General features: G+C 38.7%; 1 protein-coding gene across 2 annotated transcripts in view; it reads left to right on the top strand.

Annotated features, from left to right (window-relative positions):
* Positions 1-17,000, top strand: part of PRMT3 (protein arginine methyltransferase 3) — a 56,632-nt gene extending 39,632 nt beyond the window's left edge. For both annotated transcript variants that reach the window (XM_053946438.1, XM_053946439.1), the window contains exons 13-15: positions 6,296-6,346; positions 6,537-6,624; positions 16,362-17,000. In XM_053946438.1, the coding sequence (XP_053802413.1) occupies positions 6,296-6,346; positions 6,537-6,624; positions 16,362-16,471 (249 nt within the window). In that variant the 3' untranslated portion in view covers positions 16,472-17,000. The remainder of the gene's footprint in view (positions 1-6,295; positions 6,347-6,536; positions 6,625-16,361) is intronic.
* The last annotated feature ends 373 nt before the right edge of the window (positions 17,001-17,373 follow it).

The following is a 17,373-nucleotide window of genomic DNA, read 5'->3' as shown; positions in this document are numbered from 1 at the left end:
TATTCAGATGTATTTGAATTAAAATTTAAACTTTTCTTTGCATTTCAGAGCTAAAGGCTCTGAGCAGAAGAGTATAATTAATGTGTACTCATTTGTTGTATGTTAAAGCTGTTTGTGGTTTTATTATATTTGGTACATGTTACATGAATAAATGGGGAGAAAGATAGTCTTGAAATCATTTAGCTGAGGGGGAAGAAAAACAGTTTGAAGACAAGTGAATCTTACTGGGAGGACCTGCTTAAATTACAGGTTTTTCAGATGTTTGCATGGACACCTTAGAAACCCTCAGTAATGAATGAAGACCTTAAGCTACATGAACTCCTTATCAAAATGTGGGGTTGACAAAATCGGATAGGAGTTTGTGGCTGCTATTTTAATTTCAGGAGTATTTTATTCTTAGTTGAGTGAACTCTTTGTTGACCTTTATAGGATGTTGCTCTGCAGTCTCAGTAATGTATATCTATGAATGTATATCTAATCCTTAATGTTTCTTTCATTCCTTATTTGGCCACCTTAGTTCCCTGGGTAAATATATTGGCTTTGTTTTGGGGTTTGAGTTTTTGTCCTTATAGCTTACCTTTTTTCCTGGCAACTTATTTGAGAACAGGAAAAATAATATTTTGGTAGCATTTCCTAATATTTACTGTCTTTTGAGGCTCAAGCATGTGTCAGGCTGGAGTTGTAATTATTTATTACCAGTTTAGAAGTAATTTTTTTTTGTTTTCCTCCTTCATGGTATTCAGGAGACTGGCACTTGAAAGATTTTTCCAAAGAAAGTTTAAATTCTTACTGATTGGTGAAGTTGTAAATGAGCTGTCAAAGGTGTTGCAAAAAGATGGGAGAAATTGTAGGAGAAATAACAGCTATCATTATGCTTAAAAAAAAAAAAAAAGCAAGAAGAAAAAGAATCCAAGGCAGTAGTAGTAAATCATAATTTAGAATTTATGGGGAAGTTACTTGCTTGTTCCTTTTCTTCAGTTTGACTTGTAAAAATGATGTTTAGTTTGACTTGTAAAAAAGATGTTTAATGAAAATCTGGCCAGCCCTGTATTTCATTTTAATATGCATGTGTCTGTGATTGCTTCTAGTATGCCACTTGTGATTTTTTTTTTCTTATATTTTGTTGCATGTGATAAATTGCACAACAAGAGGGGAGGACCAAATCTTACTTCAAGTTGTAGACATTGGAAATCTCTTTCTTTGTAATATTTCATATTTAATAGATGCTTGTGATTATTATAGCTGCTGCAATTTGGGATACTGTTCAAAAGTCAAATAAAAGGAAAATATTTTGAACTTCACTTTTACAGAAGTATTTATCTGAAATGCACTTAAAAATAAAAGATACATAATTGTGCATTTCAACATAAACACCACCAACTTACAAAAAGAAAGAAGGGAAGGTATAAATTCCTTAAAAGAAGATAGTGAACAAACCTACAATATTACAGCTAGTTTTTTGTTATCAAGTATTTCAACTTTGATTTGTGTCAATTTTTAAGATTTGTGAGATCTTGTTTTAAATACACAGGACTAGTGATTGTAGATAAAATTGAAGAAAGCATCATGTGTGTGTACTTTATTTCTACCTTATTTTTCCTTTGCCCAAACACACCAGTTTCTGAAGTGATACAGTGCTTACACTAATACAGCTTGAGAGTGGTGGTGGTTGTTTTGGTTTTGGGGTTTTTGGAGTGTGTTGAAACAGACCTGTATGATGCTGTCAGAGATTTTAGTTTTGCAGAGTTCTTTCAAGGAAGACAGAACCGATGGTTCAGTTGGTCAGAGCATGGTGCTCATAATGCCAAGGTTGAGGCATTAATCCCATATGGGCCATGAGCTTAATGATCCTTGTGTTCCTTGCAACCCAGAATATTCTGTGACTCCCACTGCTTCATGTAAAAGCAGAAATTCTAATGGTTTATATCAAGCATTTTGCAAAACACTGAGAGGACAAATATTTAGAACTCTGTTGTGCCTTTGTATCCTTCAGTACCTTTCTGGAGGCATACATAAAATTCTTTAGATTGGAAAAGAGCTTCAAGATCATTGAGTCCAACCTCTAACCCAGCACTTCTAAGTCCAGTACTAAACCATGTCCCCAGGTGCCACATTCATATGACTTAAATCACTCCAGGGATGGTGACTCCACCATGTTCCTGGTCAGTCTGTCCAATACCTGACAGCCCTTTCAGTGAAGACATTTTCCTAATATCCAATCTAAACTCCCTTGGTGCCACTTGAGGCCATTTTCTCAAGGCCTCTTTTTAGGGAGTTGTAGAGAGTGAGAATGTCCCCTCTGAGCCTCCTTTTTTCCCAACTAACCCCCCCCAGCCCCCTCAGCTCATCCTCATCAGATTTGTGCTCCAGACCCTGCCCCAGCTCCATTCCTTTCTGTGAAGCCTCTGGAGTACCTCCAAGTCTTTCTTGTGTCATTCTGCAGAATCACCTGGTGGGTTTTAGGAAGGCTTGGTGTGCTCTTTGTATGGAGTCTGTAGGTATCTGTGTAGCTGGCTTGAGATCCCTTTGGCTTGGAGCAGACAAAAGATGACAAACCAGCTCAAAAGCAGAAAGATCTCAGAACACTGACAATATAATTAAAATTTTAAGCATAGCCTTGTGTTTGAATGAGCATATATGAATGCACACAAACTGTGGAGGACCATACAAAACAATCAGTTTCTTGAGAACAGCTGGTGAATTTAATACTTCCTATAGGGTGTGTGTTCAGAAATAAAACTGAACTTACTTCATGAAAATAATGTCTAATTTGGATAAATTGAGTGCCTTTCATGGTGATGTTACTAGCAGGGCAACACATGCAATCTATCAAACAAAATCTTCCATATGACATCAGGGAGAGGAAAAGAAGGCTGGATGTTACTGGGAGGCTTTGGCATAGAGGTGAGATGCATATTGTTCCCTGGATGTTTGCAAATAACTGTTTCTGTTGAACACCAGCTTTAAACATTTTCAGTTTCTTATTTTTAAACTGTAAGCCACAGGCTATGTGCATTGAAGTGGGGTATATAAATTCAGTGCTTTTTTGGTTTTTGTATTTCCTCAGCTGTAATTGGCTTGTAGAATAGCTGTCATAGGAAATATTAGACAAATTTTGCAGGTGGTCAGTAACTTCTGGGTTTGGTATTAGATTTCTTATTTTCCCAAAGGTTTAAAATATGAGAAATGGAGATTAAACACACTGTTGGTAAAAATAAATTATATAGTTGTAACCAATTTCAGAAAGGAAATCATCAATCCAAGTGTGTGTGTGGTTGGTTCTTTTAGTTGGCTCAAAAACATGTTGAAAGTAATTAATGAAAGATACTCATTAGATTTCTCAATTGCAATATGTGCTCTTACAGTTAGTTTTCAAAATAATATCATTCAAGCTCTCCCCTCAATGTATTTAACTTAAAAAATGTCATTTCTGTTCAGCTAAACAGGGCTGGGGTTGTCTCTTGACACAACTCACCAGAGTGGGTGTTTCAGTTCTGGGGTGCCTCCACTGCCCAATTTTAACTGACAGAATTTTGAGGAATTCCCAGAGCTTTTCACAGGAGCATATCCACAGGAACTTGAGCAATAATTTTTTTCTATTTTTGGTTTCTTTTGGATCAACAGTTATTTCAGTGTTCAATATTGAAGAACACCTATCCATTTTAGAACATAACAAGAAGAAATTAATGGATCAATGTAGAGCTCTTGTTCTCTGTAATCCCTGGAGCTCTGATTAAGGTGATCTTTGTGATGCGTAATAATTATTATTACTACACTATTAGCTATTCAAAGTCAGTGTTTCAGGTTGTTTCAGATAGGGAAACCACTGATACTGTAAAGAATAACATAGTTATTTATTTAATAACTTACAAAAGGTACAAATTCTGTTTCCCTTAACACAGGAGAGGCAGCAGGGAACACTTTCTTTGCTTGTAACTGGGTTTCTTTTCAACCTGAACTTGACTTCAAAAAACAGTTCTCTGGAGCCTTTTCTCAGGGTAGCATGTAGGGTGTTTCTGTCACCTCTTTTTACCACGTGTATGGATATTTGCATCCACCTTAGCTAGGTCTGTCTTCCTGGAGCTCTTGGCTTTTTGATCCAAGATGTAGCTTGATTGTCTCATTTTCTCTGGAAGCCAGATTTTTTTTCTCCTCAATGTATTTTTGTTGTCACAACCTTGTTTTCCTGCAGTAATCATGTCCTAATTCTTATTTGTAAGTATACCAGCAGTATTGAGCTGATGGTTGAAAAATATTTTATATGACTTGGTAGATCTCTGACTAATGTCCAGAAACAATTGTGCATCAATAAAAGTAGTCTGATGGGTCAATAGAACTTTGTCAAAACCTTCTCAGTCTTTACTCAAAAGGCATATTAGAGACAAGGCTTTAATTCACTTAGGAATGGGATTCTCAGATTGAATTATAGGACTTTACTAAAGGGCTGGAGGAGTCACTGTTTCCACTGTCTGATGCCCATTTGTCATGAAGGGCTCTCAGTGTTGATTTGTTTTGTATTTTGACTCTTTAGCCACATTGTAATTTGGAACTTGCCAGGCTTGTCTGGAGTGCCCTTTGTTGAAAAGCAGGTACTTCAGCATAGTTTTACTGGTTTAATGCAATTCATTGTGTTGGCAACATCTGTTTTGGATTTAGACTAGAGAGGAAAAATACCAGAATGACTTATTCATATTAGATATTTCATAGTGATAAAACCCTATACCCTAACTTTGTAAACATGTTTTACTCTTTTTTTCCATCACTGTCTTGTGTGAATCTATATGAAGGGTGTGCTACAGAAACTGTCATTTTTAGGTTTTCAGAACAACCAGTTTCCTGGTCCTGGACTAGGAGAAGAACCCTGGTGCAGTAAGAGAGAGGTTACAGTGGGTTGTTTGCAGTGAGTTCTCATGGAACAGGTTTGCCATCATTGCATTGGTACATACTTTCTTTGGATGTAGCTGATGTGGGACAATCCCTTCCTCCCGTGGGAGAGATGGAGAGGGACTCTCCATAAAGTTACCCAGATGAGTAACTTTAGCTCACTGTGGTTACTCAAAAACTCATTTTGGGTTATTTCAGGCTGATGTGATAGAAAAGCTCAACTGCCTTGGTGCCAGGGTCTGATGTACTTTAGCCTTTTTACAGGACAAGAGGAAGCAAATAAAGGTGAGCATGGACAGGATTTCACAGGTAAAACTGAAGTGGATGTTTTATTAGCATCTTCCAGTTGTTTATTTGGGTTTCTGGGACTCTTACAAGTCATTTTCTTGTCAAGAAAGCAGTCCAGCTTTAAAAGACTGAGTGACTGATAGTGTCAATATAGTGTTTTGTGTGTGAACATTTTATATCTATTAGTATTAGGAAGAAATTCTTCCCTGTGAGGGTGGTGTGGAACTGGCACAGGTTGTCCAGAGAAGCTGTAGCTGCCCCAGCTCAGGAAGTGTTCAGGGTGAGGTTGGATGGGGTTGGAGCAACCTGGCTTGGTGGAAGTTGTCCCTGCCCATAGCACAGGGGTTGGAACAAGATGATCTTTTAGACCCCTTCCAACCCAAAGTAGTCTATGATTTTTTCTCCTATTCAAACTGGAAGAAAAGTCCCACTAATGAATTAGACACTGAAGAGAGAGGCTCTTGAGGTTAGGAGTGGGATGGCAAGAGGGACACAGAAGGAATCATATGGAGAGTTACTGTTAGAATCTGTTAGCTGCTGGAAGGGCCAGCAGGAAGCATTTGTGAATGTTTTTCCTTATCTGTGTGTGTAGTAGAGGAAGAAAAGGATTCTCTGCCTGGTTGTACTCTGACTCTGTTCAGAGTCAGAGGAGCTTCTGTGGAAATTCTGTTTAGCCACACAGTGAATGAACAAATTATGCAGAATCTTTTGTGGGAGGGATACTTGGTGTGTGTTTACTGAGGGTCATGGACAGGACAAGGACTGAGTTTTGTGTTTGTGGATTTGCACATCTGAAAGGCTGTTTTCTCATATATGATTCTGGTTGCAGTTAAGGTGTGTGAGTTGTTTTGGAAATGCATACTAAAATCTGATGTGTAATAAAATGCAGTTACAGTGGGCTAAATATTCTCAAGTAGAGCAAAGGTATAATGGCAGCTTTTTTTTTTTTTTTTTTACCTAGGATTTCTAGCATACTTGACAGTGTAAATATAAGCTTGTTCCTCTTGGTAAACACCTGAAAAGAAGTAGAAATTCCAGTAAATGCATATATGAATCACAGAATTTTTCTTGAGTGTCGCTGTTATTCCTTTATCATATTTACATTTTCACCTCTTTTTTATAGGCAATTGCTGGTTACTTTGATGTATTTTTTGAGAAGAACTGCCAGAACAAGGTGAGTATTTGGGGTGAGCATTTTAAAAATGCCTTTGAGAGATGAGGATTTTATTTTGTGTCAAGGTGTTTGGCAGTGAGTCTATTTGGCTGTAGCGAAGACTTCGTATGCATTTGTTTGGTAATTGATTGATGTGGTGTGATATGAAAAAGATTATTTTTAATCAAACTCTTGAACTCTCCCATTGCAGGTCATGTTTTCAACTGGTCCCCAGTGTACCAAAACACACTGGAAACAGACGATTTTTCTCCTGGAGAAGCCAATTCCTGTAGAAGCAGGTATATTTAAATTCAGTTGGGGTGCAACACTGGTTGTGTTACAGTGCTGTTACCATTAAATCTAGATATAAAATACTTCAAAAATTACATAAATGTCAAAAAGAATTAGTAAATAAATCTTTCAGCTGTTGTTGAAGGATTTTTTTTTTGTCTCATCAAACCAGGGAAGTATCTGTGTACAAAATTCTGGTTTAAAATTACACATAAATGTATGCATAAGTATTTTGTGAGTGGGCATATATCTTACACTTGTATAGCTGCATACAGGAATTTTGGTGAGAAAAGTTCTGTATCAAAGCATTTCTGATACAGAAAAATGTAAGAACCAGAACACTCCTATTGACATTCTCTTAATTTTGACATTACTAATATTCTGAAGTATCAAATTTGTCAAGTGATTGCGCAGATTTCCTTGTAGCCCTCCTGAACTGTCCTGTATTTAAAGGGATCATGAATATATGTATAGGTTGTATCTGCCACAGTGGGGTTACTCTGTAAAATGAAAACAGTTTTAAAGAACTCACAGCCATGAACTTGAAGTATTGAATAGGTTTGCTTGATACACTGTAAATTTTTATGAAATGGTTAAGTACTGTAATAAGTTTCACCTGGAATTTGATGCAAGTAGAAGGGTTTTTGTTGTCATCAGGGTTAAGCAAATTTCAGATGATAAACTGTTGAGGTGAGGTTTTGAAGACTATAAAGTGATGCTTGTTAGTGGCTTAATTAGTTCTATTCTTGAAGTCTTGAAAGCACATTTTGTACAAGTAGTCAAATACTCCTTGCTTTACAGACACAAGTATATCCATGACCCACATAGAATTGTCATGCAAGAGGATGGACATGCAACAGGTCAACAGGTCCTAACCTCTTACTTCTGTAGAACTTTCTTTCAGACTCTCACAGACTCACAATCCAAGGAAATGAAACAGTTACATTTTTATGCTGTTATTTTATTTGTGTCCATTTGGCCACCAGATATTTACTCCCCACTGTTGAACTCTCACCCAGTGATGAATCAGTTGTCTTTGAGAGCCCCTTTTCTTTACAGACTAGCAGGACCAAAGAGGAGCTTCAGAATGGGGCTCATTTCTGCTGGTCACTTGATAAACTCATGGTTAATGTGTGGCCCTGACTGGAACAGTTTGTAAATAGATCAGGCATAGTGGGGGGAAAGCATAGAAAAAGTTGTGTGGATGCTTCTGCACTCAATTGAACTGCTTTTACAGTTGCCCCTTCCAGCTACCAGGCATGGCAACTTTTTACCAGGAGCTTCTTTCCTAGAGGCACTAAGGTTTGTGATATCTGACAAATCACTTCTGTCTTTCATGCTTTGACTTTTTATTCTTAAACAATTTTTATTTGCACTTTCTTAAGTCCTGTCACTTCTTGGGGTACACCTATGTTTTGGTACATTCGTACTTGGCTTGTGTTCTCTTCAGATTCTCTTTCTAGACAAGGCTGACTAAGATCTCCTTGCTGCTACTCATTAAATCTCAATGTCATAGAGTGAATTTTTAAAAAGTGCAATGACATTTATTAAAATATGCACATTATTTCATATTACAGAGATCATTTGACATTTTTCAACTGTGTGAAATTACTGGGAGGTGTGCCCCAGCCTAGAGTTCTGGTCTAGGTGTGGTGACTTTCTGAAGGCAGCTGCAGAAACAATGTGCTCTGGTTGTATGAACACAACCAACTTGACCTTCAAGATCACTTGTGCTGTAACTCTTTCCTTCCTTTTTATTAGCTCATATTTCTTAACATTATTCCCATAACAAATCTTGTTACAGCTATGTTTTTCTTTCTGCCTGTCTCCTTCTCTTTGTAATTATTTGAGTTCCCCTTTCCATCCTTTTGCCCATTCTCTCTGGTTTTATATCTTACATGAAATTACCACTTAAATCTAGGATTGTCTGCCTTTTGGCTCTTGTGTTCAAGAAGATTGAGAGAAACTCCTGATGTAATTTCCTTTCCTTTTGTAATCCCAGTTTTAATTTCTGTGGGATATTTGTTGGTCATTGTTGACAAAAGCTCATTAAGGAGAAGATGCTTCCTGATACTTATATAGGAATGTATGTTAATTTACATGATTTTTCTGGAAAAAACATTCCCTCTCTTGATCTCTTGACTTTGATCCTTCTCCTTCATTGTTCCAAAAATCTTTCTCCTCAAGACATGTTGTTATAAATACAGATTTCCCTATCTTCCTTTTTTATATTCTTCTCTTTGTCTAAATACTGACTTGAATATTCATCTTGATAACTTGTGGTTTGCCAATTTTTTTTGTTTCTTCAGTCTTGCCATTTTCTCGACTAAACAAACAGTTCAAGCTCATTTTGCAGTCTATTTCAATGTGCACTTCCAGCTGTTTCTCTTGTCCCACTTGTTAATGAATTAGCACTTCTTGTTACCACTTCTCATTCAGCCTGGCATGTTGAGCTGAGCTCCACTCTGAGTGTACTGAGCTTTTATGGAAGCCTTGTCTTCAGAAGGGCTTTCCTCAATGCAAGTGAACTGGAGGCAAAAGTAACTGTATTAGATTAAACATATTTGCATCATTTGAAGCCTTTCCATCCACCCCTGTGTTTACTGGTATTCATCAGGCCTCTGTATAAATTCTTAGATTCAGAAATACATTATGGCAATCAGAGAAACATTCAAAGAATCGGAGAAACAGTCAAAGATGCACTTTTGACTAAATATATTCATAGAATCATTAAGGTTGGAAAAGACCTTTAGGATCATTGAGTCAAGTCGTTAACCCAGTACTTCCAAGGACACCACTAAACCATGTCACTGGGTGACACATCTGCAGTTCCCTGGGCAGTCTGTTCCAGTACTTTACAACCCTTTCCATGAGGAAGTTTTTCCTAATGTCCAATCTAAACCTCCCCTGGTGCAACTTGAAGCTGTTTCCTCTTGTCCTGTTGCTCATTACCTGGGAGAAGACCAACTCCCACCTGGCTACAAGCTCCTTGCAGGGAGTTGTAGAGAGCCAGAAGTCTGTAGAGAGCCCTGAGCCTTCTTTTCTTTAGGTTGCCCCCCCCGCCAAGCTCCCTCAGCCACTTCTCATCAGACTTGTGCTCCAGAGCCTGCCCCAGCTCAATTCCCTTCTCTGGACACACTCCAGCACCTCTAAGTCTTTCTTGTAGTGAGGGGCCAAAAACTGCCCCCGCAATTCAAGGTGGGGCTTCAGCGGTGCCCAGAACAGGGGGACAGTCACTGCCCTGGTCCTGCTGGCCACACTACTGCTGACACAGGCCAGAATGCAATTGGTCAAGATAAACTCTTCTTTTTTCTAGTAAATGTTGGAAAGTAAACAGAAATAATACTATTTGAGTCTTAAAATATTATCTGACCAGTGTTACCATGATGGCATTTGCTTGTAGCTTTTTAATAGGTTGTGAAAGAAGAATTTGCTAGTGGAAAACACATTTTAAATGTTTTCTTGTTTTGAAATCTTTCAGACAGGCAGTGGCTGTTTTACCCCAGTGAAGAAAAATGGTTCCCTCAGATTTTTAGTTCTGAGTAAAATAATAAGGCTAACTAAAAGTCCTTTATCAGATGCTTTATAGCTTTTGGGGCCATGTCTGGTGTGGTTATAAAGCACTGATTGTATTTGATTTTGCTCTGTGTCCTGGTTTAGGACAAATTAGGGGAAAACATCTCCAAAGGAGCCCCTTATAGGAAACAAAACCCTCCGCAACTTCCCCCCACCACCGGGTTCGGGAGGAATTTCTTCAGAGGGGAAGTGGAAAAAACTTGTTTATTAGGGAACAACAAAAAACACTCCCCAGCACAAGAGAAATAGCCCGAGATGACCACAGATGTTTTCACCAGTCCAAGGGGGTTGAGCTGTATCTCTCTTCGCTGCAGAGGGTACGCAGCTTCTTTCGCAGACCCCGGGGGAGCTCCTGCCCGGAGTAGGTCCGATGTCTTCGGTGGGGGGAAGGGAACAATGGAAACCGGGGAAAAAGGAAGAAAAAATGGCGCAAAAAAGCAAGCAAGCGAAAAGCAAAGGAAAAAAAAAGAAAGGAAAACAGAGCTAGCAAAGCAGGCAGCCAGCAGCGAGCAAAAGCAGCAAGCAAAAGCAAAGCAGCAAGCCAGCAGCCAGCCGGGGGAAGGGGGGAGAAGACAAAACAAACTGAGAGCAGGGAACAGAAACCACGATTGGGATAATAAGTATGAAAATGTCCTGTCCCCACGACACTCTGTAAAAGAGGTTGAGCTTTCGGATATTCAAACCTGCTGGGTATTTAACTGGAAAATGCTCCTTTATGCCATGGCAAAATTGTTTTGTTCTGCAGTGTGAACTAGCTAATTTTCTCTGTTTGATGCCAGGGTATTTGTAAAAATAGATCTATTTTCTCAGCCATAAAAAGGACTGAATGTTTTGATCTACTCTAATGATAGCAGAATCAAGCAGTTGCAAGCCGAAGGATGGGTCTTAGATCTCATCCTGCCTCCTTAGCTGGTCCTGCTGCAGCCTGCACTCCATGTACAATGTTTGTACATCTCTGGGATGAAGTAGGAGAGGTTAATTCTGGGACCAAAGGCCTGGACAGTGAGTCAATAAAATCTACACCTAATTAATACTGATTATTTGCCGCTGAGTTTCAGCTTGATACCTGTGGTAGGTGGCTTTGTATATAATGGATATATGCAAATTGATATATTTAATGGCCAATTTCTGTTCACTTCATTTAGATATAATGTGTGAGTGAGGGATAGCCTCTTACTACTCATGTGTTCTGAAAAACCAGTTTTCTTCCTCATGGACTGTGACAAGAGTCTTGAAACTGATTTTCAGTCAAGTAAAACAAAATAGCATCAGCATGCTGGATATGCTTTAACTGTTTAGCAAACAATTAAAATTAAAGAAACTGGAGAAAGAAGCAATATAGCCTGGGTTTTCTCAGACAAAACAGTGATGTATTGTAGACTCCCTACAGAGTACAAACCTTATCTTAGAGCCCTTTTAATAGCTTGAACATGTCTTTATTTTGAAGATTGAAATTGAGATGCCAAAGCAGTATCTTTTTCTCCTTAATGGTCCAAAAATGTCTTTTCCTTTTGTTGTTGTTGAAATACTCCTGCTAAACAAACAAAAAATTACATCATTCTCATTTGGTTGTCTCAAGAATTTACTAAATAAATCAAATGCTTACGAAAATTATTTTAAAGAGCCCACATAATCTTTTCAGTAACAATGCATTAAGTTAAAACCCAGCTCTGTATGCAGGCAAATTCTATTAGCAATAAAACAGCCTATTGTCAACATTGTGTGCTCTTGATATTGCCTTGCAGTGAAAATAAAACCTTGATTTGTTTTTCTATGGTGTTAAAGGGGCTAGCACAGCAAAGCTGGAGCAAAACTCACATGACTAAGCTCCTGTAAAATCCTTGATTATCTTTAGCTCCCTAGTCTGTGTAATTGGAAAGCTGTTTGTAAATTTACAAACTGAAAGAATGTTGATTTGTCTACTTAGACAGCACTATAAAAAGTAGGAAAACAACACTGGCACGATTAATCTGTCTGAATGTTTTGATCCTATACTGAAATACTTCAATATTGTGCATCCCAGTTGGATAATTTGGCTCCTAATTAAGATTTTAGTGTCTGTTTTGCCTGTCTACAGCTGCAACATGGTGTCTATAGAAATCTGTCTCGTTTATTTACAAGTGGCTCCTCCAAAAATGATGATGGCTTTTTAAATCTAGTAAATGTTAAAACCTAAATTTTGAGGTTGCACTAAGTCTGACAAGTCTTATATTGTATTTATCAAAATCTCCATTTTAAAATGATCATGCTAACTTTTCAGGAGCAGTTTTAGGTGTGTGTTTCAGGGCACTAAATTGAGAGAATCTCTTCTCATGGCCTTTCTGTCTCACTGAAAGATAATAGAAATCCATATTTAGACAGGAAAACTTGGATGGACTGATGACACAGATGAGCCATTCTGGGTGCCTCCCTTTTCAAGTTCTTTAGCTGCAAGGGAATATGGTTCAAACAGCAACAACAATCTGGTTTTCTCAGAATTTTGTCACACTGCTGAGAGAAAGGTTGGGACAAGGCTATACAGTTTAGAATCTCCACTACAAAAAGTGGTGAATTAAGCTAGTTCTAGGCGAGTGACTTTGGCCACTGCAGCTCTACATTGTGGAGGGCCTGGCTTTCATCATTCCCTGTGGCAGCTCTTCGTGGTGCCTGAGCTATCTGTGAATCTCTGTAGTGCACACACGTTACCTTAAGCAGCCACACAAGCCTGGCTTGCCTCGCTCAGCTGTTAGTGCAGACTTCTTTGCAGCAGCCTCGTTCCTGGGTTGTCTTGAGCAGTTGAAAAGTGTCAATTTGGTATAAAAAATCCTCAGAGAATATACTCAGAGCATGCATGGAGAGGACAGACCCTCAGGATAGTTTCAGCAGAGGGTGGACAGCGATGCAACAGAAGGAGTTGGCAAACAGTTGATTAGAGTATCCAGCCCAGAAGAAGGGTATTACAGGTCAGATGGATGATACCAAAAGGCAGTGGCTGCTGCTCAGAACAGAAACTGCTTGTTGGACCATACTGGGTTGGAGATTCAGTAGAAGTGGCCAGAGACAGTCTGTGCACAGCTGCAGGTGCCTGCAGTTTAATAGGATGAATGGGAAGATTAAGGATAAGTTCCTGAGTTTAAGGGAAATGCTCTTGGTCCCACCACACACTGTTTTAGTCTTTCCCTGTTTTCCATTGTCAGAAGATAGGTAATATATGGAAACTATTTTCTACCCATAGTAATGCTTTTGATACTTCCTGTTTTTCCTGTTGCATGCTCGAAGTCAGTGTTGCATTAGACAGTGGTGCAGTTATTTAAATTGTTAGCTTCCAGCAAGGACAACCTTGCTGTGTAGAGCGGTATCAAATTGTGCTGGTTTGTGACTGGGAAGGCACAAACCCCGCCAGTGGTTCTTTATGGTGTAGGGGATTTGTAAAGGGACTTTTCACCAGCAGTGCAGTAGTTCAAGTATGTTTAGCCCAAAGCCCACTGCAGTTTTCTAGCAGCTCTCTGAAACAATTCCAGTAAGCTCTTTCATAAGATTCTTAAATTTTAATGGTGTTCAGAATAAATAATGGTTTGAGTCCTGTGTTCTTACTTGTCCCACTATTAGCTTCATAAAACTCTTCCAGGGAAAGAAAAGAAGGAAACCTGAAAGACCTTGATTGCTGGTTGCCTTTGGTAACTCTTTTGAGTCTTTTTTGGGATCAAAGAGGGAGGAGACACCAAGTTGTATTGAAAAGCAGCGTAGTTCTTCACATTACAAGCTCATTGCCATGGGTCATTCCAAGCTTTGAGTGGATGTTATGGATATGCATGCAGGGGACTGGGTAGAATCTTTGGTTTTGATCAAATCTTTTATAGACTGAAAAACCATGATTTCTTGGGCCTGAACACTCTTGATCTCTGCACTGAGATACCGTGGCTCACAGACTGCAGGCTGGCCCCTTGTGTGATTGTATGGCACAGACATAAATGACAGATGCAATTGCTTACAGTTTTACTGGTGGTAAAAGTCAGAATCAAAACAAACTGGTTCAAGTGTCCAGAGCACAGGTACTGCAGAGCCTGCAACCAGACATGCATTATGTGACAGAGAGTCAGGATGGACATAGGGATGTCTTTTTTCCTGTACTAGCCAAGCTTACACAGCACTTCTCCTGAATTCTTCTGCTTTTTCCATTTCGGGGAAAATTTCAAGCCTCCCTGGGGGATAATAAAAATGCAGGGAGGGGATGGTAATGGATTCAGTTTTGTCCTAATCAAACTGCAGTGGCACTGTGTGGTTTACTTGCATTCAGCTGAACGTGATAAGAGCAAGGTGATGCAGCTGAGTCCCAGAGACAGCTTCCTCCAGGCAGTTCCTAGGACAGAGAATGGGGGAAAACATCCGTCATTTTCTATCTACATGACATTGATTAATTGTTCAGAATTGCCTTTCAGTTACTGCTGTTGTTTGCTTCAGCCCTCGGAAAAGGCTGCTCAGAAAAGCACATTTAATGTGGCTGCAGCATAAGGAATAGCTGGGGGAAATTAATGGATTGCTTTGTTTCATTAACTGTCTTTACAAATAGAATCTAAAGGTTCTGTTCTCTGAAGACAGCTATTTATGAAATTATATTTATGTTTTTGCTTCATTTTTATTGTTTTGTATTAATGTTTTAAATGGGAAGATTGAAGTGTGGATTAATTGAAATAATGGAATTTTAGTCTTACTGAATTGTAATCACAGGATGTTAAAATAAATCAAATAGGTCATTTTGTAGCAGTTTTGAAAATCTGTGTATTCAAATCAGGTTAAATTTCCTAGCTGGAGTGAGACTATAATACCTTTTTTTCTTTATCTTGTCCTTCTCTCCAGCAAACCTGTCTCTGTTTAAATAATCCGTGAAACCGTTTTCACAATTCTCTGCAAGTTGCATTGTGTTATGTCAGTCTTTTGATTCCTAAACCAAAGCTGCGCAGGAGTTGTAGCAGAATCTCCAGCTAATTGTTACATGATGAAAAACAACTCAATTTTTTTTCTTCTGATCCTTGGTTACTACAGTTATTCTTGTAGACAAGCCTTCTTTGATATTTGTACTGCAACCTTTAACAAAATGTCCTGCATTTATAATTTATAACTTGGACTTTCTGTCAGTTTACTGTTTGTGGATGCAACTGAGAATTGTGCCAAATGGAGACCTCCAAAATGCTTCCTGAATTTGAAACCAGCTTAGTTTTGAAATTGCTATTTGTTTTCTTTTTTTGCAATAAGAAAGCTTTTTAACAGGATATTAACATGGCTTTTAAAATCACGATGAGTAATGAGCAGCTGGAAAATACCTTGGATCCAGTGAGATAGAAAAGCAGCAGCAGTGGATGTTGCTCATGTGACTGATGAAGGTGAATGAGGCAAGGTTGGTCTGATGGAAGAGTAGCAGGGAACTTCCTGCTGTAGATTGGGATCATGGCCTGCTCTAATGTGCTCAGCAGAATCCTCTGTGAGGATGTAGCTCTTCCAGGTTTAAAATGGTGGGATGAGGTGGCTCAGCAGTGGACTTCCTAAATGTACACATTTACAAATGTGTGTGTTTATATTTTTTGGGTTGCATATTCCTAATATACAAATGTTCCTTAAATGAAAGGTCTTAGTAAGGACTGAAAAGAAATTGAGATTAGTTTTTTTCCATCTGTGTAAAAGCATTTGCTCTGGGTGTAACTGAAGGACATACCTATCAACTGTTATGACACTGACACTTTGTAAAACAAAACCTGCAATTAATAATATATATACTTGAAATGCCACAGAGATTTATGTGACAGTTTCCTGTCAGATTAAAAAATACCCGATCAGAATTTAAATGAAATGCAGTGCAAATACAGAGCACATAACCCATACAGCAGGGAGGGAATATGCTTTAGTGACTTCATGGTTTTAGTCCAAGATGGTGAATATATCCAAGGGTTACAGTGGTTTTCCCCAGCCTCAAGTGAAATATTTGGCATATCACTAATTTGGGTGGACCTCTGAGAAGTGAAGCATCAAACACAACTTAGCACCTCTCCAGGTTTAACTGCAGTTAAGTTTGACTTAGGTTTGTTGTCAAGAGCTTTGAAAACTTAAACTTCTGTAGACTTTTAAAATTCTGATTAATTTGGAACAGCTTCACATTCAATACTGTAACCAGAGAAATTCCTTCTTGTTTTTTCAGGAGAAGCCCTGAGAGGAAAGATCACAGTCCGCAAAAACAGAAAGGATCCGCGGTCCCTCTTCATCACCCTCTCAGTGAAGGACACCCAGCAGACGTACAGCCTTCAGTGAAGCTCTGTGCATGTCTGGGAGGGGCTTAATTCAAATGCTGCATTTGACTGTTGATAACTGTTCTGGAATATCCAAAAATGGTAAACTCTTGGGTTTATGTGTGTGTGTGTGCACACACAAGAATATGGAAAAATTACCTAGAGCTGAGATTTATGACTAAATCAGATCCTGCCGCTTCATGTGGTGTAAGGAAAGCAAGAAAGATTGGTTTGGGTTACCTGAGACTTGCTAGGTGAGAAAAAATGGGCCTGAAGTCTTGCTGTAAGGAACAATAAATATGATCTCTCAATAATGTTTTATTCTTCCACTGGCAAAATCCTTGTATAGTATTTTTTTGTGAAAGAAGCAGCTTAGTCATGTGTCAGTGCACCTCAGCAGTAGCTGGAAAATCCCAATGGGAATAATTTTTGAATTCCAACTGCAAGATTGTGGCAACAAAGTATTTTTACTACACTTCTGCAGTTTAAAAGTTGTACACATTTCAGTTACATTTGTCTAAATAAATGAACCCAGTGTGATATATAATGCAGTTGCTGCTTTCCTTGTGTTCTGTGTAATTGGAAATTCTGTCTAGCCTGTGATGGCTCATTTATTTATGCCTACAGTTTTTTCTCTACTAACCTGTTGGGGCATAGGTGGAGGGAAGCTTAGCAGCTTTAGGAAAAACACAACAAACAATAAGCAGTTGCTGGAAGGGTGGGTTTGGTTTGGCTTCTTACAGAAACACTGGACACTCAAGGGTTGACTGTTCAAGGGAGGGGTGTGTGCATGTAGATATTCATTTTAATTCCCTTTAGGCTCCTTAAATGTCCTGATTAGCATATGGATGTTCAGGAGCTCAGCTCACATAAAAGGAATGCTCAGGTAATGATTTTAGATCCCTCAGTTTATGCAAATGAGAC

Source organism: Vidua chalybeata, chromosome 6 (assembly GCF_026979565.1).
Source record: "Vidua chalybeata isolate OUT-0048 chromosome 6, bVidCha1 merged haplotype, whole genome shotgun sequence".
Lineage (NCBI taxonomy): Eukaryota > Metazoa > Chordata > Aves > Passeriformes > Viduidae > Vidua > Vidua chalybeata.
This window is presented reverse-complemented; position numbering and strand designations above follow the sequence as displayed.